The sequence below is a fragment of the Heterodontus francisci genome, chromosome 3 (genome assembly GCF_036365525.1).
Source record: "Heterodontus francisci isolate sHetFra1 chromosome 3, sHetFra1.hap1, whole genome shotgun sequence".
NCBI classification, from domain to species: domain Eukaryota; kingdom Metazoa; phylum Chordata; class Chondrichthyes; order Heterodontiformes; family Heterodontidae; genus Heterodontus; species Heterodontus francisci.
This window is the reverse complement of record NC_090373.1, coordinates 90,062,499-90,089,738: the sequence shown is the minus strand read 5'-3', so window position 1 is coordinate 90,089,738 and position 27,240 is coordinate 90,062,499. Positions and strand designations below refer to the sequence as shown.

Below are 27,240 nucleotides of genomic sequence, written 5' to 3'. Positions count from 1 at the left end.
GGAGATGTGAGGCAATACCAGAAGAGTTTCTTGTTCACTGTGCCTCAAGCTCAGTGTAGTCCTTTTCTAAGTAGTCTTTCTTTTCATTGGGGTCCAGTACTACTCTTAAACCTTGTTCACTATAGGAGACTTCTCTCTTGGGGTTCATGTGTCTTCAATGGCTTCCGAAGCTGGTGAGAGGGAGATGACAGCAGACGAGAGGTCTTTTCCAGTCCAGGAGCAAACAGCTTTCTGATTTTAAACTCCCTGTTGGAAGTTCAAATTCCAAAAACTCCAAGTCAGCTAGTCATGTGACCAAACTGGTCACCACCTGTGTATTGTGGAAGCAAGGACAGGGTCCCTTGTTCCAACACTGTTACCATGCAAATGTTTTTCCAGTCAGGGGCTCAAATTGTTTTTTAAAACAAGTTCTTTCTTCAATAGTTTTAAATCAATGCTCATGTGGCAAAATCAATTTTCCTCATTCTTGGCAAGTAGGGGGCTTGCCTAACACATTACGACTAAGATGGGAGAAGTGAACTGTCTTTTTCTAGTTCCAATCCTCCACAGGTCACAACATATATTTAAATGTTTACCCAGTTACAGATGTGGTCAATCATATGCTTTACTCTTTATCCCGGAATAAACTACACTAGGTTTCTTTAACAAAATGATCAGTTTATTTTAAAATCCAGTAACAAAGCGAAGCATTAACAGATTGAAATATGAAAGTTCCCTTTTAAAATCCCCCAAACACAAACTCATACACATTGGAAAAAAAAATACAGAAATTCTCTCTGCAGAAGTCTGTTACAAGAAAAAAAATATTTTAGCCAAATACTTGGAGATATGGAAGGGTATCAGTTGTCCCTTTTTGGTCTGGCGTCCAGGTACACAGAGACTACTCACTGGGATCTTTTCAGAAGCAATTTGTTCTGGAGATGTCAAGGAATAGTCTAGTAGGCTTCCCAGGAGAAATGCAGTATCAGGTGCTTCAACTCACTTCCTAGTTTCACAGGGTTTTTTAAAAATCAGCAACAGGAGGAAAGAGGAGCTGGCACACTGGATCTCTCAGGGTATTTCAGAGGGGTGCAGGAAAAAATTAGCTTGGTTTTCTTTCTTGGCAAGTTGATCTTCAACTGCTCTTCAAGCAGTGCACACCCCAACTGAACCAAAACAATCTCAGAAGCAAAACGCTAAACAGGTCAGAACCTCCTGCTCAAACCTCTTCCCCATGTCACCAAAGGTTTCTATTGTTTATTGGGTATAAGGCAGGTGACATCCAATAAAGGTTTTTTAAAAAAAAAGATTAGTTTTGACAGTTCACTGAAAGGATACTAAGTCCAGCATCGATGAAATCTTCAGCCTTCCAAAATTGAATCCAATTGAGTCCTTAAAAAAAAACATTTTAAAATGGAAGCACTTTCGTAACATCCACATATCCCACGAAAAGACAAGCTAGCAAGGAAGCATATGGATTCACATTACGACACCTTTTATTTGTAGGAAGTGAGCAGAATCAAAAAGGACAAGTTGTTCACCGTCAGTTAAAGTTTAGCCAAATGGTGGTGGAAGATGGGGACCTGTTTCAGGTATTTCCTGTGAATGTCCCAAGATTCTGAATTGTTTTCAGATGTTTAATGTTTTACCATTCTGGTACAAAAGTGTATTCATCATGGATTTCTTTAATCTTTGTCATTGTACATGAACTACTTGATTTACTAGAACCTTTGCATTCATAAACTGAACTGAAATATAATGCACTTGCATTAAAAAGGACATGCCAAAGAACATTTGGTAAAAATGGTCCCCATGCACATCAACTTGACCAATGAACTGCAGTTTCTTTGACTTGTCTGATCTATTAAAATTGAGATTTTAAAAAATTGATATAAATAGCATAGATATAAGCTCTGAAAGAAAGGAAATCTGGAGTAATGTAAAAATGTCGATTAAAAATGAGCATCAGCAATAGATAAAACATGCAAACAGAAACATTGCAAAGATGCAAAGTCTTTTATTAAACAGACTGGACATAAATAGACCCCAAAATAAATATGCATTTGACCTAGTCTGGAATATTACAGCTCTGCTACTTGTGCTGAAAACAATTATAATCTCCATGGTCAGGGAATTACATTTACCAGATAATATTTCTGGCAAACGTGGCCAGGTTCTGTATTAAGCAAATAACTGATACTGCAAGTCAATTTGCATGGAGTAAAATTCAAATTATTGCATTAAGGCAAATTAATATGCCTCACTTACCAATTAACTGTTCCACATGTTCCAGTGTGAAGTGTACTTCTGTCCCAAAATATCCTGTTGCAAGAATATATTCAGTGTTCAGTTTGCGTGGTTCTGTTGTGGTGCCTTTTAATGAGCAAGAAATATGCTCACTGGAAATGTGCTGTATTACTGTACTATCCTACAACTTAAACTAGAATACTGCTAATTTTGGTTTAAAGAGGAAAAAACATCAGCAACTACCAAAAATTCTTGACCTTATTTTGCCAGTCACCATTACACTTCACTAGTCATCCCAAAATGAATCACTGTTCTAACTGGGAAAATGGCCCTATGTAACATGGAGCAGATGATTTAAAAAAAGGTTTTGTATTTAAGATATTGACTTTTTATTCTTGCTCAAGTGATCTCAGTAGGATCAGGATACCAACAGCAAATGATTCTCATCACATTTGCTGGGAAAAAACATAAACCTCACATTCAACTATGATTTACTATAGCCCATGCTTCTCTGTATAAACAGACCAGATTAGGAAAACAGATGTTGCTGTACTACAGATACACAGTTCAACTGACATGAGCAAATGCAGCAAGCCCATGTTCAGTTTGCATGGTTAGATTGCTTTGTCTTGGATGCAAACCTGGGTTGGAACCCTAGCCTTTGCTTGGCTTTATTTTGAAATTTTTGGGGTGTGTCAGATGGCTCAGCTGACCATTTGAGAATCGGTGAAGTATTTGACCAATGCAAAAAACAGCAAACTGCACTTCAGCAACACCCCAATTAGTTGGTCAGTAGCAGAGAGAAGTTTGAAGATGGCCACTCACCCTCTCTGCCTGAATTCAGAGTCTACAGCTTGAAAACCACCAAAAAAGGGTAAAGCTTTACAAAACATGCACAGGCCCTTTAGTGCCACAACAAACTTGAAATTGAATTGTTTTTGCAGATATTCATAGAGTGTGTAAAAGATCATAATTAACACAAGAAAGCAAATTTCTTTTACATAAAGTAAATGGGCAAATTTCTGAGCAGGAGAGAAAAAAAATGTACGAAAAGGTAACTTCACTCAATGTGTGGTAACAAAAACTGCTAAAAATGGCAAATGATTGTAAATGCAAAAAATGAGACTTCTAAATGTTCAAATACAGAGTGGGCAATTTATGCAGCTTGATTATTCCACCACCCACCTTATACCTGAATATTCCAAACATTTACATCTTCCTGCACTAATACACAGTTGTACTTTCCCTGTCTCCTTCACAATAGTTAATAGAAGGAAATCACTACAATGACATCATACACACATCCACTTTCTTGGGTACATACAATTAATTCCGAGCATTCAGACTGGGAAATCCACTATGCAGTTTGCCAGTACAATCCCATTGGCTTTCAGCTCATTAAAATTGTAATTAATGAAACTAAATAGAAAATAGCATCAACGTTGAAAAGGAACAGTGCGGTGGATTTAACACATTGCAAACAGTTAAGGTTACAACCCAAGCATAAAATAAAAGCACTTGACATATTACTACCAAGTTGCTTCATGTCAAAATAGATGGGATATTGAACTCTGATGCATTAACCCCAAATAAAAACTTGTGGGTCCAAAGACCATTATACTGGCAGTACTAGCAAATTCCATCCATTCAGGTTGATCGAGGTTTTCTTGTTTTTACATGCTATGCATATTAATTTCACACATTCTATCCACTGCACATTGTAACATACACATACTATACAGTACATCTACTGGTATAAAATGTTGAATGATACCAATAAATACAAATTTATAGATTTAAAAGGGGTCGTTTAAATGCAGTCTATATACAGCATCCAAAAGGGACCACTGTCCAAGGTTTGAAGTAACATTGTTGCAGTTTCATGAAGATTTTTCTCATTTTAGTTTTCATTAAGCCAGCATATGAAAAATTCGCAATAGAATGGGACATGATTAAGTAACCCTTTTTAATTAGCATTTAGATTGAAAAATATTTGCATTGGGTGTGCAGAAATAGAAAGGACAGTTTAAAAAGTATCAATATACAGACACACCATTATGGTGCACCCTATTGTTCATTTCACTAGAACATCTTTTGTGTAAAACTCTACAAGTTTAATTGATATAATGCTTTCCCTTATTTGAAAGTGGAAGCAGACTATAGATATTGCAGGGATAATAGCAAACATATGCAGCCATTAAGATTCACAGGTATTTGAAGTGTGCAGTATTATTTGCTAGCACCACACATGCTGCAACACCATAGGGCAGAACTGGGACATAAAAACTCAGTTTCTTGGAGCCAAGGGCTGAAAGTGGGAGATCTGCCCAGAAGTGAAATAAATCATCCCTGACAGCATACTGCAATATGTAATCTTGTGTAGCTGGGATACAAAACCATGAGATATGACAAGGACTGTCTTGCCCACTAATGGAACAGTTAAGCCTAACAGCTATTTTCTTTGTTACAAAAAGTTTGAATACAAATATGCAGTATTTTCAATAAAAAAAATGTTATATGGCCTGATATCTTCATGTTCTTCATTTTGTAGAAATGTTACCAATCCATTTAAATATTCACATTGTAGTAAACTTCATTTAGGAACACATCTGTATAAGAAAAGGTTTGAAGGCTATTAACAGGATGTGCAAATATTTCAGTTTCAAGATGAATCATGATCCATACTGCAGCCAAGAGCCTCAATATCATGGCTAATATCGGAGATCATTCTGTCCCATTCATCACCTTCTGAAGGCACCGACTGATCATCTGAGCCTGCAGTTGCTCCATTGCCATTCGTAGTTGAATTGGATGCATTACTCAAAGTCCTCCTGTATCGGCCAAAACTGTCTGTTATAATGCCCCTCCCATCCTTGACACCAATGGTTTCTAGGAAGTTTTCAAAATGTAAGCTGTCTTTTTCTGGAATGAAAGGTCGGAGTCCTAGAAGACAAAAGGACATGACTATTTAATTGCAAAACAAGAAGAACTAAGAACTTGGAATGAAAAACTTTATACCCAGGCTATTTCACAATTTCTCAATTTTACACATTGGGAATTATTTAAATATGGTGGAATGTGCAGAAGCAGCCAGGGCAGTAATTACAATTCCATCCACAGCCACTTGTTTACCAACTCCAAAGTCACACAAAACAAGCCACTCTGGTGCAGTGGTGGATCTGTGGCTCCTATTTTCCACCCAACCTGTGGGGAAGCATTTGGGGTCCACTTGATGCTTCCCCACAGCAACTGAGGCACAGCAGATGGGAAGTCAAATCGGTCACTACATAATATGCTGTAATTTCCCATCACCATTACCTCATAACCGAATTCTAAAACTTCTACTTAAAATGCTCCCAAATGAAATCCAAGAGAATCCTTATCCAAATCAAACTATAGTAGCTCGTAAATGAAAATCTTAAAGTTTACTAACATGACATTCCCAAATCAAAGGCAATAGGGGGACTCAAGTGCCAGGGACAAAGCCAGAATGAGATACTGCTGCAAACCAAAGAAAAGGAAAAAGACTTGAAAAGTACTCTTAATGGTAAGAGTTGGACAGTCTCTTTAGGCTTATTTCATGAGACACTATACGAAGGTCTGCATATCCATGGAATTCTTAAATCGAGAAGCCATTGAAAGCCATAAAAGATAACAAATGAAAATATCGGAACGTGAAAAAGGAAGGAATATGGAACACAAAGGGCCGGAGATTAGGTGAAGTCGCAACTTAAGGTATATTTAAAAAAGATAAAAATTTTTATAAAAAGCAAAATACTGCAGATGCTGGAAATCTGAAATGAAAACAGTGCTGGAAATACTCAGCAGATCACGCAACATCTGTGGAGAGAGAAGCAGAGTTAAGTTTCAGGTCTGTGACCATTCATCAGAACTGGCAAAGGCTAGAAAAGAATTAGGTTTTAAGCAAGTGAAAAGGGGGTGGCGGGGGAAGAACAAAAGGGGAGGCGTGTGATAGGGCAGAAGGCAGGAGAGATTAAACAAAGCTGTTCTAGGACAAAGACAAAACATTAGTCCAAACAGTGTGTTAATAGCGGAATAATGAGCAGCTCTGTCCACATGAAAAATAGGCACACGGTTAAAAAATAAAAATAAAAATATAAAAAAAGGGCAGTCATGCTCTGAAGTTATTGAACTCAATGTTCAGTCTGCAAGGCTGTAGAGTGCCTAATAGAAAGAACAGGTGCTCCTTGAGTTTGCGTTGATGTTCACTGGAACATTGGAGCAGACCAAAGACAGAAATGTTGGCATGAGAGCAAAGTTGGGGGGGTTGAAATGGCAAGTGACCAGAAGCTCAGGGTTATGCTTTTGGACTGAGTGGAGGTGTTCCACAAAGCAGTCATCCAATCTGCGTTTGGTCTCCCCAATATAGAGGCGACCATACTGTGAGCAGCAAATATAGTATACTAAATTGAAGCAAGTACAAGTAAATCGCTGCTTCACCTGGAAGGAGGGGGAGGAGGTAAAAGGGTAGGTATTACACCTCCTGCGATTGCATGGGAAGGTGCCGTGGGGAGGGGATGAGGTGCTGGGGTGATGGAGGAGTGGACCAGCGTGCCAGAGGGAATGATCCCTTCAGAATGCTGACAGGGGAGGGGAGGGGAAGATGTGTTTGGTGGTGGCATCACGCTGCAGGTGGCAGAAATGGCAGAGGATGATCCTTTGGATGTGGAGGCTGGTGGGGTGTTCTATGCACAAAAGGAAAATTCAAGTAGAGCAGGACCACTAAAAGCTGAGCAAGGAAAAAGAGAGCAAGAGTAACGTGTCCAAGTTTACTGACAATACAAGCTAGGTGGGATAAAAATTTTAAACGGTTGGTCCAACAATGTACATGGTTTTCAAAACAAATTGGATGAACTGGAGGCAATAATTTGTAGAGGGAATCTGGATGTAGTCAGGATGACTGAAAGATGGCTGCACAGAACAGGACTGGCAACTAATTATCTGATGACATTTTTAGGAAGGAAAGGGAAAGAGGGCAGAGGTGGAGTAGTAGTACTAAAGATAATGGCAGTAGAAAAAAGATGTAATTAGAAGATAGAGAATCCATATGGATTGCGTTAATATATAAAGGATCCTTTATAGACCAAATATGGCAGAGAATTGGTGGAAAAATATGTAGGCAAAACTTTTGAGGTGAGTAGCAAGCACAGAATAAGCACAAGATATTTCAACTATTTAAAACTTGCAGGAAGCAGAAACAAAAAATAGAATTGATCTTTTACAGTTTATACAAGTTTCTCACTCAGTACACAAGTCCAAGAAAAGAATCACTGCTGGATCCTGTAATGGGAAATGGACCAGAAAAGATAAAGTAGGACAGCTTTTTCATAGTAGTGATCACAACATAGTAAAGCTCAAGATTAGGATTGAGTGGGACATCAGTAGGTCAAAGATTAAGGTAATAGATGAGGAAATGAGGAGAGGAAAATGAGGATGGAGCTAAAAGGTTAACTGGGAGAAAATCTTGGGAAAAAAAGTGGGAAATCTTTGAAAGGCTAATTAATAGAGTCCCAGATAAATGTATTTAATTAAAAGTTAAACAAGCAAATGAGGCACCATGGACAACTAGAAAACTAAATTGAACGTAATTAGATACTAACGGATAAGAAAAGGGAATTAACAACTTAAGAGACACTAAACTCAAAGTCAAAGAAGTTACAAAGTCAAATTCATACAAAAAATGTTCTATACGCAAAAGGAAAATTCAAGTAGGGTAGGACCACTAAAAGCTAAGCAAGGACAAAAGAGACCAAGAGTAATATATCCAAGTTTGCTGACAATACATGCTCGGTGGGAATGCAAGGACAGAGGCTGCAAAGAGATATAGACAGGTTAAATGAGTCAGTAACAAGGTGTCAGGTGAAGCATAATGTGGGGAAGTGAGTTTATTCACTTCAGTAATGAAACAATTTTTTTTTTTAAAAAAGGCATAAAACTTATGTGCAGAGGGACTTAGATGCACTTGTACAAGGAACACAAAGTGATCATGCAAGTACAGCAAGCAATGAGGAAGGCAAATGACATGTTGGCCTTTATTGCAAGGGGAGTGGAGTACAAGAATAAGCAAGTTTTGCTACAACTGTATAGGGCGTTGGTGAGACCACACCTGGAATACTGCGTGTAGTTTTGGTCTCCATATCCATGGAAGGATATACTTACATTAAAGATGCTACAGTGAAGTTCACTAAAGGTTTTTAAAATTTAAAAAAAAATTTTTTTATGTTCGTTCATGGGATGTCAGCATCACTGGCTAGGCCAGCATTTATTGCCCGCCCCGAATTGCCATCGAGAAAGTGGTGGTGAGCTGCCTTCTTGAACTGCTGCAGTCCTTGGGGTGTAGATACACCCATAATGCTGTCAGGAAGTAGAGGATGGCTACCTGATCCGAACCAGACAACGCGTCAGGTTTGGGTAGTGTCTGGGTCAGGTCGCTCTTCCGGGTCCAGTATTTGGGCTTGGGTCAGGCCGGGCCAGTTCGGACACACTATCACCACCTCCGGTACATGGCTCCAATCTTAAATGTACTTTTTAAACAACCTTTCAAGTCCAGTTACTGTTTTTGTTGCTTAGCTGCACAAACTTAAAAGTGAAAAATGGAAGCTAGGTTAATTGAACATTCCGGTCGAATGCGGGAAAAAAAGGAAAGGACTTGGGCTGGTCGGATGTGGTCCTGTCGGGCTCGGGTCGGGTGTCATTTGCAGACCCGAGCCGGCCTTTATTAGGAAGGGAGTTCCAGAATTTTGACCCAGCGACAGTGAAGGAACGGCAATATAGTTCCAAGTCAGGATGGTGCGCAGTTTGGAGGGGAACTTGCAGATAGTGCTGTTCCCATGCATCTGCTGCCCTTGTCCTGCTGGGTGGTAGAGGTCATGGGTTTGGAAGGTGCTGTCAAAGGAGCCCTGGAGAGTTGCTGCACTGCATCTTGTAGATGGTACACTGCTGCCACTGTGCATTGGTGGTGAAGGGAGGGCAGGTTGAAGGTGGTGGATGGGGTGCCAATCAAGCAGGCTGCTTCGTCTTGGATGGTGTCGAGCTTCGTGTTGTTGGAGCTGCATACATCCAGGCAAGTGGAGAGTATTCCATCACACTCCTGATTTGTGCCTTGTAGATGGTGAAGACAAAGGGGACGCAGGAGCTGAGTTACAAACCACAGAACCCCCAGCCTCTGATCTGTTCTTGTAGCCACAGTATTTACGCGGCTGGTCCAGTTCAGTTTCTGGTCAATGGTAACCAAGATGCTGATAGTGGTGGATTCAGCGATGGTAATGCCATTGAACATTAAGGGGAGATGGTCAGATTCCCTCTTGTTTGAGATGGTCATTACTTAAGTGACAAGTAACATTCATGCCACACATCAGCCCAAGCCTGGATGTTGTCCATTTGCAGCAAGACCCGGACATGGGCTGCTTTAGTATCAGAAGAGTCACAAATGGTGAAGATTGTGCAAGCAGCGAACATCCCCACTTCTGACCTTACGATGGAGCGAAGGTCATTGATGAAGCAGCTGAAGATAATTGGGTCTTGGACACTACCCTGAGGAACTCCTGCAGTGATATCTTGGGACAGAGATGATTGACCAACAACCATAACCATCTTCCTTTTTGCTAGGTATGACTCCAATCAGTTGAGTTTTTTTTTTCCCCGATTCCCATTGGCTACAGTTTTGCCACAACTCCTTGATGCCATACTCGGTCAAATGCTGCCTTGATGTCAAGGGCAGCCCCTCTCACCACACCTCTGGAGGTTAGCTCTTTTGTCCATGTTTGGACAAAGACTGTAATGAGGTCAGGAACAGAGTGGCCCTGGTGGAACCCAAACGGAGCACCATTGAGCAGATTATTGCTGAGCAAGTGCCACCTGATAGCACTGTCAGCGACCCGTTCCATCACTTTGCTGATGATCAAGTAGGGCTGTAATTGACCAGGTTGGATTTGCCCTGCTTTTTGTGTACTGGCCTTCTCTCTGAAATTTAGAAGAGAGAGAGGTGAACTCATTGAAACATACAGTATCCTGAAGGGGCTTGGCAAGGTAGACAGAGAGGTTGTTTCCCCTGGTTGGGGAATTTCAGAACACATGGGCAGTCTCAGGATAAAAAGGGGCCAATCACTTCGGACTGAAATGAAGAGAAATTTCTTCATTTAAAAAGGGTTGTGAATCTTTGGAATTCTCTACCTCAGGATTGTGGATGCTCAGGGGATCAAGGGACATAGGGAGTGAATGGGAAGTGGAGTTGAAACAGATAATCAGCCATGGTAGTATTGAATGGTGCAGCAGGCTCAACAATAGTCAGGTTGAGTTTCAGTATAGTGCACAGTTCTGCTCTCCATACTACAAAAAAGACATAGAAGGACTGGAGAAAGTAGCTAAAATAATTACAAGGATAGTACCAGAACAGAGATTACAGTTGATCAGAAGCGGTTGAACAAGTTGGAGCTTTTTACTTTAGCAAAGACTTGGGTGACATGATAGAGGTCTATAAACATAATAGGCTGAACAGGGCAAGTGTATTTCTACCCATCGGTGAAACCAAAACTAGGGACCATGAATGCAAGCAATGTTCCCGCTAACTGTATACGTGCGTGGCAGCCTGCAAAGTACTGCACAAGCCTTGTTCTGGCTTAAATACCCCACGTGCACGATGGTACAAAAAAATTTAGACTCCACACACTGAAAAAACTGGTTACACACAACATAATTTTACAGGAAATATTGAATACAAGTTAGTATGAATAAATCCAATAGGGGAATGAGGGAAAATTCTTTACTCTGTTTAGAATGTAGAACTTGTTCATGCAGGAAGTATTTGCAGAAAACAGTTCAGATGCTTTCAAAAGGAAACCAGCTGAGTACAAAGTTAGGGGGAATAGAAAGGAATGGTGAAAGGGTGAGATGAAGTAGACGGAATGGAGGAGAATCCAGTGGAAACACCCAGCACAGACTAGTTGGACCAAATGGGCCATTTCTGTGTCGTTTATTCTCTATAATTTGATGAGATTTAATGGATTAAGGCCAATGCCAAGTCAAAACATGAATGCAAAGGGATCATTCCGGAACTAAACAACTGCATCCGAAGGAGTCCTGAGATGACTATCAACCAGTGATTGCAAGAGGCCTACGTGGCAAGAATCACCATTTATGGTCAGAGTTCAGATGGTCATGAAAACCCTACATGCCAAATGGGAATTAATTTAATCAATTGGAACCTTGCCATAGACTTTTATTGGAGATTGTTACAAATAAGTTTTAAAAAGAAAAAGTTGGCAGCCAAGATGGCCACTGCAACTTACATCTGAATTACCGGAGTAGACTGGAGACAACATGACTGACTCAACCTTGCCAGAACAATGGGGTGCTCTCTGATTAAATTACCTGAAATGGCTTTATCAACATGGTCATCAGGAGCTATCAACACCCATTGACTTTGAATGAGCCAACTGCCACCAAGTGTGTCTTGACAGCTTGAGAGGACAGCCTTGAATCTCAGAACATTCCAGAAGGACGTTATTGAAACAGAGGTTTGGGAATGTCATGTGACTGCCGTGCAGCTCTGGAGACTAAGCTGTGTCACTCAGGAGAACAGCAACTGAAAGCTAAAGGCGGCAGCCCCCTCTCTCTCTCGTGTAATGACCCAGAGAAGCCTTGACTGCAACTGCTAAAGCTTCAAACCTACAGAATAACACAGCCAACAACTGGGGACAAGGATCAAAATCCCCTCTTCTGCTGTCTAGAGCCCAAGAAGCAAGCCTGCAACCGTGCATGCGGCCCAGCGAGAACTTCAGGACTACAATTTCAACTGAGGACTCGGGACCAATATTCAGTATTTAAATTCCATTTAGTTCAGACTCTACTCCAACCACCAAAGCAGTTTTCCCTCTGTAATCTATTTGTATGTTACTCTCTTTTGAATGTGTGCATGGGTGCGTGGCATATTTTAACCTGTTGTAGTGTTAAGAATAATAAACTTGCATCTATCTCATTTAAAAACTCAAAACCTGATTGGTTCTTTGGCAATTGCATTAGAGGAACAGGAGCAAGTGCTCACTGAGGTGTGATGGTCAATCACTGTGTTAAAGAATAAACTCTATTGCAGTCACACCAAAAAAGGGGAGAAAGGGGAGCCTGATACCCACTCCTAACCTGGGCATAACAAGATAAATTTTAGGACAGTGAAGCCAGAATTAAGATAACGTACCTAACTGTCATGGTGCCGCTGAATAGGAAAGGAGGAAAGGAGACATGAACTCCATCTGTTTGCTTTTCAGCAGCTGAGTGAGGCTGTGTTACCACATTCCACCCCCACATACAGATTGATGGATGAAGGAGGTTAGCAAAGGTATTTTTAAATTTAAATTCTGGGAACAGGAATTTTGCAATTTCTAAAGATAATTGTCCAACCAGAGCCTTCAATGAAACAAAAAATAATTATTCATAGCATCACTGGCTTGTTTATATCATGCGAAATGTAAATGGGAAAGGGGCTCAAAAAAGTTTTTAATTGACAGATAGCTGTGGACAACCCTTTCTCTGTTTCACTAGCTGCCTGGATAGTAGTCCCAAGTCAAGAAATAACTGAAGTCAGTCAGTCCTATTAGCAGAGAGAACACTGTCATCCTTAGTTAAGAGTAAAATGCTTGGGGAGGAAAGGGGGGGGGAGGGAGGGAGGAAAGGGGGGGGAAGAGGGGAGAAGAAGAGGGGAGGAAAGGGGAGAAGAGGAGGGGAGGAAAGGGGAGAAGAGGAGGGGAGGAAAGGGGAGAAGAGGAGGGGAGGAAAGGGGAGAAGAGGAGGGGAGGAAAGGGGAGAAGAGGAGGGGAGGAAAGGGGAGAAGAGGAGGGGAGGAAAGGGGAGAAGAGGAGGGGAGGAAAGGGGAGAAGAGGAGGGGAGGAAAGGGGAGAAGAGGAGGGGAGGAAAGGGGAGAAGAGGAGGGGAGGAAAGGGGAGAAGAGGAGGGGAGGAAAGGGGAGAAGAGGAGGGGAGGAAAGGGGAGAAGAGGAGGGGAGGAAAGGGGGGAAGAAGAGGGGAGGAAAGGGGGGAAGAAGAGGGGAGGAAAGGGGGGAAGAAGAGGGGAGGAAAGGGGGGAAGAAGAGGGGAGGGGGGAAGAAGAGGGGAGGGGGGAAGAAGAGGGGAGGGGGGAAGAAGAGGGGAGGGGGGAAGAAGAGGGGAGGGGGGGAAGAAGAGGGGAGGGGGGGAAGAAGAGGGGAGGGGGGGAAGAAGAGGGGAGGGGGGGAAGAAGAGGGGAGGGGGGGAAGAAGAGGGGAGGGGGGGAAGAAGAGGGGAGGGGGGGAAGAAGAGGGGAGGGGGGGAAGAAGAGGGGAGGGGGGGAAGAAGAGGGGAGGGGGGAAGAAGAGGGGAGGGGGGAAGAAGAGGGGAGGGGGGAAGAAGAGGGGAGGGGGGAAGAAGAGGGGAGGGGGGAAGAAGAGGGGAGGGGGGAAGAAGAGGGGAGGGGGGAAGAAGAGGGGAGGGGGGGAAGAAGAGGGGAGGGGGGGAAGAAGAGGGGAGGGGGGGAAGAAGAGGGGAGGGGGGGAAGAAGAGGGGAGGGGGGGAAGAAGAGGGGAGGGGGGGAAGAAGAGGGGAGGGGGGGAAGAAGAGGGGAGGGGGGGAAGAAGAGGGGAGGGGGGGAAGAAGAGGGGAGGGGGGGAAGAAGAGGGGAGGGGGGGAAGAAGAGGGGAGGGGGGGAAGAAGAGGGGAGGGGGGGAAGAAGAGGGGAGGGGGGGAAGAAGAGGGGAGGGGGGGAAGAAGAGGGGAGGGGGGAAGAAGAGGGGAGGGGGGGAGAAGAGGGGAGGGGGGGAAGAAGAGGGGAGGGGGGGAAGAAGAGGGGAGGGGGGGAAGAAGAGGGGAGGGGGGGAAGAAGAGGGGAGGGGGGGAAGAAGAGGGGAGGGGGGGAAGAAGAGGGGAGGGGGGAAGAAGAGGGGAGGGGGGAAGAAGAGGGGAGGGGGGAAGAAGAGGGGAGGGGGGAAGAAGAGGGGAGGGGGGAAGAAGAGGGGAGGGGGGAGGAAGAGGGGAGGGGGGAGGAAGAGGGGAGGGGGGAGGAAGAGGGGAGGGGGGAGGAAGAGGGGAGGGGGGAGGAAGAGGGGAGGGGGGAGGAAGAGGGGAGAGGGAGGAAGAGGGAAGAGGGAGGAAGAGGGAAGAGGGAGGAAGAGGGAGGAAAGGGGGGGGGGGGAAGAGGGAGGAAAGGGGGGGGGGGAGAAGAGGGAGGAAAGGGGGGGGGGAGAGGGAGGAAGGGGGGGGGGGGAAGAGGGAGGAAGGGGGGGGGGAAGAGGGAGGAAAGGGGGGGGGGAAGAGGGAGGAAAGGGGGGGGGGGAAGAGGGAGGAAAAGGGGGGAGGGGGGGAAGAGGGAGGAAAAGGGGGGAGGGGGGGAAGAGGGAGGAAAAGGGGGGAGGGGGGGAAGAGGGAGGAAAAGGGGGGAGGGGGGGGAAGAGGGAGGAAAGGGGGGAGGGGGGGGAAGAGGGAGGAAAGGGGGGAGGGGGGGGAAGAGGGAGGAAAGGGGGGGGGGGGGGGGAGAAGAGAGACAGTTAATGTTTCAGGTCGATGACCCTTAATCAGAACGGTGAGTACTTAGAGATGGAACAGTTTTTTTCACCAAGGCAGGAAGGTGGATGGAGGATTGAACAAAAGGGAAGATCTGATAGGGTGGAAGTTCAGAGAGATTAAATGAGATGTTGCCAATTACCATCTCCTTTTGCTTTACACAATCATCCCTTTTCTCAATCTTCCACCCTATTCCAGACCTTCCCCTTTGTTCTATCCTCCCTTTCCTTGCTTAAAACTGTTACATCCCTCAGTACACCCACTTCTAACGAAGGATCATTTACCTGAAACCAAGATTTTTCTCTCTACAGGTGCTGCCAGACATGCTGAGTTTTTCCAGTATTTTCTGTTTTATTCAGATTTCCAGTATTTTGCTCTTGGATGGCAAAGATGGCAAGCCTGACTGGAAAGACATTTTTAAAGTTAGCTGTTTAGATTAAAAACAGTTACTTACGTAAAAAACATCAATTACTGAAACAGCAGTGACATCTTACAGTCCACAATTCGGTAAGCTACTGCACCACTCATCAGTTACAAAATATGGCCAAATTATACGATATGATTGAGACTTAAAAATTTCATAGTAAAACATTAAAAAGATTTCTTGAAACGGATCTGGCTTTATACCACAAAAATGCAACGTCTCATCACAATGTAAAACCATAAAATATTGCTTAACATTTAACTCCCAACTTGGAGTTGGCACTATTAACCTACCAAGCAGTAGAAACTTTCTACCATCACCATACAACTGTCGAAGACTGATGCAAAATTCATGAATTGAGGCACCGTTTCGATATTCATGCAGAAGCATAGCAAATTTCTGGATTTCTTCAGATGTTAACTTTGTTCTCAGCTGGAAAACAGAATTCACCATTAGTTTATGTAATGGACCTGAATTTGTGACCAGAAGCAATCAATGCAATGCAACTTTCCTCCAGTATGATCAAGCAAAATATGACAGAACTGGATATAAAGACCCCTCCATAGCTCACATCACAGCAATTATGTAAATCTTACATTAAAGTATATGTCCATAAGCAAATAAAAATGTTAGATTTTTGAATTGATTTAACTGTTTCAGCTTGTTCCAGATGAGGTTATTTAAAACCTTCTGAAATCTAAAGTGAAGTTCCTTTTAAAGTTACAAATACAGGTGTACCAAAAAAGCCTTTCAAGTTAATCAATACTAGCAGTACGCATTGACCATTTCTCACTTTACAAGGTCATCAATGCATTTATATTGCAGCATATCAGTTTGAGACTGGTAGCTGCAGAATTGGAACCAGCCAGGTAGTACTTCGGCTATACTGCCCATGTGGCATTGCAGTTCTATTCAATGTCCTGTGCATACATGGTAATAGACATATGTAGGCCTCCTCTGCCAGCTACTAGAATTTAAACTGTCAGAGGGAACAGTGACAAAAAAATGAAATGAATTGGAGGAATTATTAATTAAGTCAACTGTTGAACTGAACTACAAAAAGACAGATTTGTGCTACAGGCAAGATTGAGTAGAGGTCAGGTGACCCCTCCTGTACTACCAATAGATGTTTGTCTGTTGAAGACAAAACCTATTATCCATGTCTGAATTAGCTTTGGGGAAAACACATTGAAATGGAAAACAGCCCATTCCATGTGAATAACTCCTATCTGCAGGAATGGAGGTATCAAAGACTTTATAGATAGACTGATTCTGCAGCCAAGACTAAGATAATAGGTGTGAAATAACATCACTTTAGAAGAATGGACCACATTCAGATGCCATTTAACAATGGTTCCCATATCCTGGAACATTATATGAATCATCCCAGGGCACAGAGCCCTTGGTCACCTGACCAACACCCCAACCTGACAAGTTGCTATCTTAAAAGGTAGAGCGCCTTTTCCAGCCAGAACAACTGAGACACCATTCCATTTAAGCAAAAGCCCTGCTGATAATATATTTTAACTACCGCAGCAGAGAAATTGCAAAGTGACATTGGAACTACCCAGCTGCAAAAAGCAAACCAGGACTTCCACTATCAACTTCAGATTGAGGCTTAACCACAAGGAGCCTGCAATACTGCATCCTTTAAGACAAACATTCAGCCCTGCACCGTTGAAAGATTTTATGGAAAGCTTTTGAAGGTTTTCTTTTTAAAAAAAAACTTACAACAATTAAGACTCTAAATGCATTCTACCCTACCCTCTATTTGTGGGCGAGGGGCACAAGAGTGAGGGAGAAGTCGCAAATGCTTCCGTTGTGTAAAAATATTTCTTTTAACCTACAAGAAAACCTGTTGTTTGTTCACTTATTTGACCTTTAAAACACTCATGGATTAGAACTAATTTTAACACTACCTGTGGTCAGTTGAGAGGTGAAAAGCGGAAGTCACCCACGCCACTTCCCACCTGTCCGTAACTAAATATTTAGAGCGCAGGCAAGAGTAACAACAAACTTGAAATATCTAAATTAACTCCAGGAAGTACTCAGGGAGGTCAATAAAAGCTTAAGCATGTTTTAAACTGGATTTGATGTCACAGTGGAAGCGTATACCACCCATTGTCAAACCTAAGCTTTGCAGCCGTGCTCATGTTGCAACGTAAACACCGATTTGGAGGAAAGTATCCAATGGGTGGAAAAAACTCAGCTCAGATTCCTCATTCTTCTAAAAGTAATGGAAAGTCTCAAACACATTTATATTAAAATTTAGATCAAAGGGTTTATCCAATTTGCAAGTGTTTACCTGTTGCATGCAGTCTTTATAAAAGATTTTGTTCCCTCATTCAATAGAAAGATATAGCAAGTAAATGCAAGTCAAATCTAACAAAATATTTAGTAATTTTATGCATTAGAGGTACATGCCATTCGTGAAAACATGAACATTTGCAGGTTTTCAGTTAGACCATTTCCAGACCACTCACCTGTCCCTGCAAAAAAGGTTTACATTAGTAGCCAAAATAGATATTGTACTATTGATTAGACTTTACGTTCGTAAACTACACTAATTGACAATGTTGGAGAGTCAACGAAGCACACCATACAAACATTAAATTAGTTGTCTTTGTAATTTACAGATAATGGTAGAATGCATAAAATATTTCAAAGACTTCATGTCCCATTTATTAGTGTGGCTGTAAATCGCAAGATTTCAGGATTTCTGCCAGACTTATTTTAAAATTAAGTCCAATTTATTCTCAACATACTGATGAAATAAGCCAGAGGGAGGCTGGAGTTATAACTTGCCTTGAATAGTGTTCAAAACCTAAACGGCATGATATTTAGTATGTTACAGGAAATACTTAGATCTTAAGCACTGAAGCTTGAACATAGAGTCAGAGAGATACAGCACTGAAACAGGCCCTTCGGCCCACCGAGTCAGTGCCAACCATCAACCACCCATTTATACTAATCCTACATTAATCCCATATTCTCTACCACATCCCCACCTTCCCTCAATTCTCCTACCACCTACCTATACTAGGGGTAATTTACAATGGCTAATTTACCTATCAACCTGCAAGTCTTTGGCTGTGGGAGGAAACCGGAGCACCCAGCAGAAACCCACTCGGTCACAGGGAGAGCTTGCAAACACCACACAGGCAGTACCCAGAACTGAACCCGGGTCGCTGGAGCTGTGAGGCTGCGGTGCTAACCACTGCGCCACCCTACAAGCCAGACCCTACAAGTCTCTGTTCACAAAATATGCAACAAGCCTGAAGGTGACTGACAAAATTTAAAACTGAAGTATCCAAACTCCTCCTATGGTGAAGCTAATTTTCATTTCTACTCTACTTATTTTACACATCATTTATACGGAGTAGAAAAATCCATGTATAAACTCTTTGTAAAGGACAAGGCAACCAAATTCTGATGCTGTCATGAACAGAAAAATGATAAACAAGTTTAACCTAAAAAGTTAGCAAAAAAGGCTATAGCGAAAATGGGATTTTAAAAAGGAGGGTTTGCATCACTTCTACATATCATGCTTCCACAGTTATTTGTATAGTCATGAAAGTGAGAATACCACAACTCTTGCTTTCTGCTGAACATATTACAGGATGGCCCATGAGTCCTTCAACAGCTCCATTCACCCTAAATACAGGCAATACAAACTGCCATATAAAATACTTTCAATCCGAAATCAAGCATAAATATTTTCATTTTATCGCTATAAAGCAGAAACTAAAGAAACTTGTGCTTTTATACCATGAACAGTGACTTACTGTCATCATGTAATCCTGAAGCAGTTCAGCTGCAGAAGCACTGAGTTCACTGTCGCTCACATTTTTTATTGGAGGTGATGGTAGCGTTGAGGATGGTGAATTTCCCCCAGTATCTGAACCCTGAAAAGACCTGAACGAACCAAAATAACTTGTAAATTTGGGACTTGCAAGATCTAAAATGGACTTGAAAAAAATCAAAACCTTAAGTTATAATACTAGGTTCAGTTTTACACTGAAGTAAATGTGTTACCAAAATTAGGCTTTAAACTTTAAGCATCAACCTTCACTGGGGAGAGAAGCAGAGTTAACGTTTCAGGTCTGTGACCTTTCATCAGCGTTGAGGTATTCTCACTTTCAAGAATGTGAAAATAATCCTAGAAGCATGATATGTGGAAATGATGCAAACCCTTTCCTTTGTAAATTCCCACTTTTACTTCAGCCTTTTTTGCTATCATTTTAGGTTAAACTTGTTTCATTTTTCTGTTCATGACAGCATTGGAATTTGGTTGTCTTGTCCTTTACAAATAGCTGATACATGGATTTCTCTGCTCAGAAAAAGTATAAAATTAGAGTAGAAATGAGTATTAGCTTCACCATGGGAAGAGTTCTGATGAAAGGTCACAGACCTGAAACATTAACACTGCTTCTCTTTCCACAGATGCAGCCTGACCTGCCAAGTATTGCCAGCACTTTATTCCAGATTTCCAGCATCTACAGCATTTTGCTTTTAACTTAATCGGCACTGGGTACAAGTTCAAACTATTGTAGACAAACAGGTCCTCAGTGGAGAATTTTACTTTCAAACGTTTTAAAGTTTCTATTAAGTCTCAGTTACAGAAGAAAGGCTAAGAATGAGAACTGCATTTATTAATTGGTCCACAAATTCTTTCCATTTAGCTCAATTAAAACTGAGATGCTTTTGCCACTGCTTGTTTATTTTGATATACTACTTGCGTTTTTTTTCCCTTTTTACTTTTCCCAAGCCCATTTAGTTCAACTTGCAACTAGCTTATATAAACTAAAAAAATATTTTGTTGGCAGGATTTACATATACAAACAAAATTATAGATTTACATAGTAGAGACTGTTAAATATAACATTCTGAAAATAGCCAGTATGCAAGCTAAAAATAGTTCAGTTTTAAAAGAATGGCTGAGAACATGTTCAGAATTAGACTGTATACACTTCTAGTATATAATGAAATTGAAACTTTTGTAGTTGTAAAAGGTAAAGGAACATGAAAAGCATCAAAACTACACAATGTTAGTTATAATATTGCATTTACAGGTGTAATGGGCATCTTCGTGCACAATCAGAATAATCCAGCTTGTCTAATTTTACTCCTGAAATTTAAAGATTTAACATTTTTTGCATCCTTTTTGATACTGTTCACCCCTCCTGCCCAAATTCAAATGGCAACTTTTCCCCTCTTCCCAATTTAATGCTGGCACTATTGCAAAAGCAAAATACAGCAGTTTCTGGAAATCTGAAAAGTAGAAAACTCTCCAGATGCTGCCTGACCTAAGTATTTCCAACATTTTCTGTTTTTATTCTATGTTGCCATTGTTAGCCCCTACCCCCTTTTAATTTAACAGTAGTATGCCTATGCTTTGAGTAGTTTTAAAAAAAAAATACAGGCTACTGGCAAGGTTGCCATTACCCATCCTAGGTGCCATTCAGGTAGTGGGTTTCTTGAACTGCTGCAGTTCACTAGGTCAATTTAGGTAGAGAATTCCAGGATTTTGATCCAGTAACAATGAAGGAATGGCCATATGTGTCCAAGTCAGGGTGGTGTACAACCTAGAAATGTTGGCTATTGCTGCCCTTGTCCTTCTAGGTGGAGGTTGCTGCACTGGGAGGTGCTTCATGAGTTGCTGCAGTATATCCTACACTGTAATCACAGTACATCCATAGCAGAGGGAGTAGATGGGCTGCCAATCAAGTGCTCTTTGTCCTGGATGGTGTTGAACTGCTTGAGTGTTGTTGCAACTGCACCCATCCAGACAAGGAGAATATTCCATCACACTCCTAACTTGTGCCTTGAAAGTAGAGGCGGGTGATTCGCTGCAGAATACTCAGCCTCTGACCTACTCTAGTAGCCACAGCATTGATGTGGCTATTCCAGTTGAGTTTTTGGTCAATGTTCATCCCAATGATGCCAACAGCAGGAGACTTGGCAATACCACTGAAAGTCAACCAGGTGGTTAGGCTTCGTTGAATTATTGCTTGATATTTGTATTTGAATGTTCCTTCCCACTTATAATTCCAAGACTGGGATGTTGTCCAGGCCTTGCTGCATGCGGGCATGGATTGTACAATTACCTGAGGATTTTCCAGTAGAGTTGAGCACTATGTAATCAGCAAACATCACTGCTTCTGACTTTATGTAGGAAAGGTTATTGATGATCAGTTGAAGATAGTTGGGCCTAGGACACTGCCTTGATGAACATCTAAAGCAACGTCCTGGGGCTGAAATGATCATCCTTCAACAACCACAGCCATCTTTTTGTGCGAGGTATAACTCCAGTCATCTGAGTGTTCCCAATCTTCATTAGTTTCTGTTTTACTGGAGCTCCTTGGTGCCACATTTGGTTGGATGCTGCCTTGATGTCAGACAGACAGTCACTCACACTTCAAGTCTGTTTGGTCCTGGTAGAACCCAAACTGAGCAGTAAGCAGGATTACTGGGAAGTGCCACTTCATACCAATGCTAATGACTCCTTCCATCACTTAACTGATTGGGAGTAGGCTGATGGGGTGGTAATCGGCTAGGTTGGATTTGTCTTGCTTTTTGCAGACAGGAAACACATGGGCAATTTTCTTGTGGCAGATGCCAATGATGTAGCTATAGTGAACAGCTTTGCTGGAGGCCTGGCTAGTTCTGGAGCACATAGTCTTCAGCACTACAGCCAGAATGCAGTCAGGGCTCATGACCTTTTGTGCATCCAGTACACTCAGCCATTTCTTGATGTCACGTGGTGTGAATCCAATTGACAACAGACTGGCATCGATTATGATGGGGACCTCAGGAATAGGCCATGAAGAATCATCCACTCAACACTTCTGGCTCAAATGGTTGCCAAGGCACATCTTATGTACTCTTGCTGGGCTCCACCACTGTAGAGGACAGGAATGTTAATGGATCCTCCTCCAATTATTTTCTCAACCAGCCATGATTCCAACTGGATATGGTAGGGTTGCAGAGCTTTGACCTGATCTAATGGTTGTGCGATTGTTTAGCTGTCTACAGCATGCTACTTTCACTGTTCGGCACATGTGGCTTAAATGGTAATTGAGGGTCACTCAAGAAGTGGTAGAATGAATAAAATGCAGAGATTAGACTAGCAAAGACAGTGGTCTTCATATAGATTGGGATAAGCAAACTAGCTCATGTCAGAAAGATTAATTTCTTCTGTTCATGATGGTTTTCTACAACAATGTCTGAGAATCAAGGTGGCAAGCCATATTTGACTTAGTAATGTGTAACAAGCCAGAGAGTTAGTTAACAGCTTAAATGGTGCATAAACATTTATCTAATGGCGATCATATGACAGAAGTCAATGTAGTGTTTGAAAGGGAGAAACACAACACAGCCAAGAATCTAGACTTAGGAAGGCTGACTTCAATGCAATGAGACAGATACTATCCACAATAAACTGGGCAAATCTGTTAATGGGTAAAACATAAGTAGGTGTTCAAAAGAAAATGATACACAAAACCAGTTGAGGGCGGCACAGTGGCGCAGTGGTTAGCACCGCAGCCTCACAGCTCCAGGGACCCAGGTTCGATTCCGAGCACTGCCTGTGTGGAGTTTGCAAGTTCTCCCTGTGTCTGCGTGGGTTTTCTCCGGGTGCTCCGGTTTCCTCCCACAAGCCAAAAGATTTGCAGGTTGATAGGTAAATTGGCCATTATAAATTGTCACTAGTATAGGTAGGTGGTAGGGAAATATAGGGACAGGTGGGGATGTTTGGTAGGAATATGGGATTAGTATAAATGGGTGGTTGATGTTCAGCACAGACTCGGTGGGCCGAAGGGCCTGTTTCAGTGCTGTATCTCTAATCTAATCTAATCAGTTTATACACTGAAGGGACAAGAGTTCCACTTGCCAAAAAAACATGGATGGCTAAAGTAGTAAGGGACAACATAAAACTAAAAGAAAACAAATAAAATGCAAGAATGAGCCCAGCAACTGGGAGATACACAAAGAAAAAAAGGTGTCAAAACAGATAGGGAGAGCTACAAAAAGGAGTATGAAAATAAAACGTGCAAGGGATATCAAAAACACTTTTTAAAAAAAAATTATATTAGGAAAGACGGTGGTCAGCAGCAATGTGGGGTGCCTTTAAAACTGATATAAATGGAAAAAAGGAAATGGCAGACATGTTGAATACAATGCATAGCATTTACAGTAGAGGAAGAGGGTAGCATGTCAGAGAATCAGAATGGTTATACAGCATAGGAGGGAATTTGGTCTGATGTGTCCATGCTGACTCAGCAAGAGCATCTCAGCTAGGCCCACTTCCCTGCCTTTTTACTGTAGCCCTCAATTTCTTTTCAGGTGCTTATCCAATTCCCCTTTGAATGCTACAATGACTGCCTCCAACACACAGGCAATTCATTCTAGATCCTGACCACTCACTACGTAAAAAAGTTTTTCCTCATCTTACCTTTGGCTCTTTTGCCATTCAGCTTATAATTGGTGTCCTCTGCTTTTTGATTCTTCTGCCAGTTTCTCTCCATCTACTGTCTGGAACTCATGATTTTGAGCGCCTATACTAAATCTTCTCCCATCCTTCCCTTCTCTAAGGAGGACAACCCCAGCTCTCCAATCTACCCATGTAACTGAAGTCCATCATCCCTGGAACATTCTCAAATCTTTTCTGCCCTTTTCTAAAACCTTCACATCCTTCCTGAAGTGTGGTCCTCAGAATCGTTGACAATACCCAGTTGAGGCCAACCAGTGTTCAGAGTCAGACATATGGCACAGGAGGCAGCTATTTGGTTCATCAAGTCCATGCTGGCTCTCTGGAGAGCAATGTAATCAGTCCCATTCCCCCCTACTCTATCCCACGAACCCTGCAAGTTTATTTCCCCTCAAGTGTCTGCCCAATTTCCTTTTGAAATAATTGATGGTCTCCACTTCCACCACCCTCATGGGCAGCAAGTTCCAGGTCATTACCACTCAATACTTAAGTTTTTCCTCAGCCCCCCACCCCCATCTCAACCAAAACCTTCAATGTGTCTCCTAGTCCTTGTACCATCACCTAATGGGAACAGGTTTAGATAAGGCAGACAAAGCAAAGAGGTTATAAACTTGTACACCTCTATCAAATCGCCTCAATCTCCTTTGCTCAGAGAACCACCCCAGCTTCTCCAACCTAACTTTGTAGCTAAAAATCCCTCATCCCTGGAGCCATTCTAGTAAATCTGCTCTGCATCCTCTCAAGGACCCACACATCCTTCCTAAAGTGTGACGACTAGAACTGGATACAATACTGTGGTTGTGGCTTAACCAAAGCTTTATAAACATTCAGCATAACTTCCCTGCTTTTGTACTCAATGCCTCGATTTATGACTCCTAGGATTCCATATGCGTTGCTAACTACTCTCAATATGTCCTGCCACATTCAAAGATCTATACACCCCTAGGTCCCCCTGTCCCTGCACACTCTTTAGAACTGTGCCATTTAGTTTATATTGCTTCTCCCTATCCCCATCAAAATGCATCATTCACACTTCTCTTAGAATCTGCCACTTGTCTGCCCATTCCATTAGCCTATGTCCTGTTGCAGTCAAAGGGAATCGTCCTCAGTCACTCCAAGTTTGGGATCAGCAAATTTTAAGATTTTACTGCATTCCAATATCAGTTATTTATATAAAAAGCAGTGGTCCTAGCACTGACCTTGGTGAACACCACGGTCTACCATCTTCAGTTTGAAAAACCATTTACCATGACTGTTTCTGTCCTTAAACCAATTTAAAAAAAAAAATCCAGGCTGACACTGGCCTTCCTATTCCATGAGCCTCAAATTTGTTAACCAGCCTTTACTGTGGTTTTGTCAAACAATTAAAAACCATATAGACATCCATTGCATTCCCTTCATCAACCTTCTGTTACTTCAAAAAATTCAATTACATTAGTCAAGCACAATTTGCCTTTTACAAATCCATGACAGCTCTCCTTATTTAACTCAAAATGCTTCAATTACCTATTGATTTGTTTTCCTGATTGTTTCTAAAACCTTATCTACCACTGATGTTAAACTAACCAGCCTCTCATTACTCGGAATGCACTTTCACCCTTTCTTGAACAAGGGTGTTACATTTACCACTCTTCAATTCTCTGGCACCTTCCCTGTATCTAGGGAAGATGGGAAGATCATGGCAACCCTTTCTGCCTTCTCTATCCCCACTTCCTTTAGCAACCTGGGATGCAAGCCATCCGGACCAGGCAACTTATCCATACTAGCATGGCCAGCCTTTTCAGTACATCCTGCCTTAAATTTTTATCCCCATCCATTACCTCTACCATCTACACTTACACCAACATTTTTGTCAGCACCTATTCTTTAGTAAACACTGATACATAAGTACTCAAGTATTTTAGCCTTGCCCTATGCCTGTAAGCATAGATCACCTTTGTCCCAATACGACCCCACCCCCCCATCTCTACCCACTCACTGTTATGCCATGGTTTATAAAAGGATCATAACATTTTCTTCTTCTATGCCTCTATTCATAAAGCCTAGGATTCCACTTCTCAATCTGCCTTGCCACTTTCAATGTGTATATATACACCCCCAGGTGTGTCTGTTCCTGCACCCTCTTAGAATTGTACCTTTTATTTTCATACTGCCTCTCTTCTTTCTTTCTACCAAAATGCATCACGTCACACTTCTCCGCATTAAAGTGCATCAGTCATGTGTCCACCAGTTCTTCAAGTTCATCACCATCCTCCTCACAGTTCACAATACTTCAAAGTTTTGCCATCTGCAGATGTTGAAATTGCGCCGTGTACACTCAAGTCGTGGTTATTAATCTAGATCAAAAAAAGAAATGGTCCTACCACCTCCCCCCAAGCACTTTCCTCCAGCCCAAAAAGTTCACCACCACTGTTGCCCGTCACTCAGCCAACTTTGTATCCATGCTAAAATAAAAGCAAAGTACTGCAGATGCTGGAAATCTGAAACAAAAACAAGAAATGCTGGAATCACTCAGCAGGTCTGGCAGCATCTGTGGAAAGAGAAGCAGAGTTAACGTTTCGGATCAGTGACACTTCTTCGGAACTGACAAATATTAGAAAAGTCACAAATTATAAGCAAGCGAGGTGGGGGTGGGGAAAGAGATAACAAAGGAGAAGGTGCAGATTGGACCAGGCCACATAGCTGACCAAAAGGTCACGGAGCAAAGGCAAACAATATGTTAATGGTGTGTTGAAAGACAAAGCATTAGTACAGATTAGGTGTGAATACACTGAATATTGAACAGCAGCAAGTGCAAACCTGAAAAAAAAAGTGGGTAAGCAAACTGAACAAACTAAGATGAAATGAAATAAATGCAAAAAAGATAGTAAAAAATGTAAAAAAGAATGTAAAAAAAAAATAACTAAAAATGAAAGTAAAATGGGGGGCTGTCATGCTCTGAAATTATTGAACTCAATGTTCAGTCCGGCAGGCTGTAGTGTGCCTAATCGGTAGATGAGATGCTGTTCCTCGAGCTTGCGTTGATGTTCACTCGAACACTGCAGCAATCCCAGGACAGAGATGTGAGCAGGGGGGAGTGTTGAAATGGCAAGCAACCGGAAGCTCAGGGTCCTGCTTGCAGACTGAGCGGAGATGTTCCGCAAAGCGGTCACCCAGTCTGCGCTTGGTCTCCCCAATGTAGAGGAGACCACACTGTGAGCAGCGAATACAGTATACTACATTGAAAGAAGTACAAGTAAATCGCTGCTTCACCTGAAAGGAGTGTTTGGGGCCTGGGATAGTGAGGAGAGGGGAGGTAAATGGGCAGGTATTACAACTCCTGCGATTGCAGGGGAAGGTGCCCTGGGACGGGGACGAGGTGGTGGGGGTAATGGAGGAGTGGACCAGGGTGTCGCGGAGGGAACGATCCCTTCGGAATGCTGACAGGGGAAGGGAGGGGAAGATGCGACTGGTAGTGGCATCACGCTGGAGGTGGCGAAAATGGCGGAGGATGATCCTTTGGATATGGAGGCTGGTGGGATGAAAAGTGAGGACAAGGGGAACCCTGTCACGGTTCT

At 42.3% G+C, this 27,240-nt stretch overlaps 1 protein-coding gene across 3 annotated transcripts in view; it reads right to left on the bottom strand.

Moving 5' to 3' along the window:
- Nucleotides 1-1,980: 1,980 nt before the first annotated feature.
- Nucleotides 1,981-27,240, bottom strand: part of ccm2 (CCM2 scaffold protein) — a 126,682-nt gene continuing 101,422 nt past the window's right edge. For all 3 annotated transcript variants that reach the window (XM_068024146.1, XM_068024153.1, XM_068024162.1), the window contains exons 8-10: nucleotides 18,981-19,110; nucleotides 15,489-15,627; nucleotides 1,981-5,169 (exon numbers count right to left, since the gene is read on the bottom strand). In XM_068024146.1, coding sequence (XP_067880247.1) covers nucleotides 4,889-5,169; nucleotides 15,489-15,627; nucleotides 18,981-19,110 — 550 coding nt within the window. In that variant the 3' untranslated portion in view covers nucleotides 1,981-4,888. The remainder of the gene's footprint in view (nucleotides 5,170-15,488; nucleotides 15,628-18,980; nucleotides 19,111-27,240) is intronic.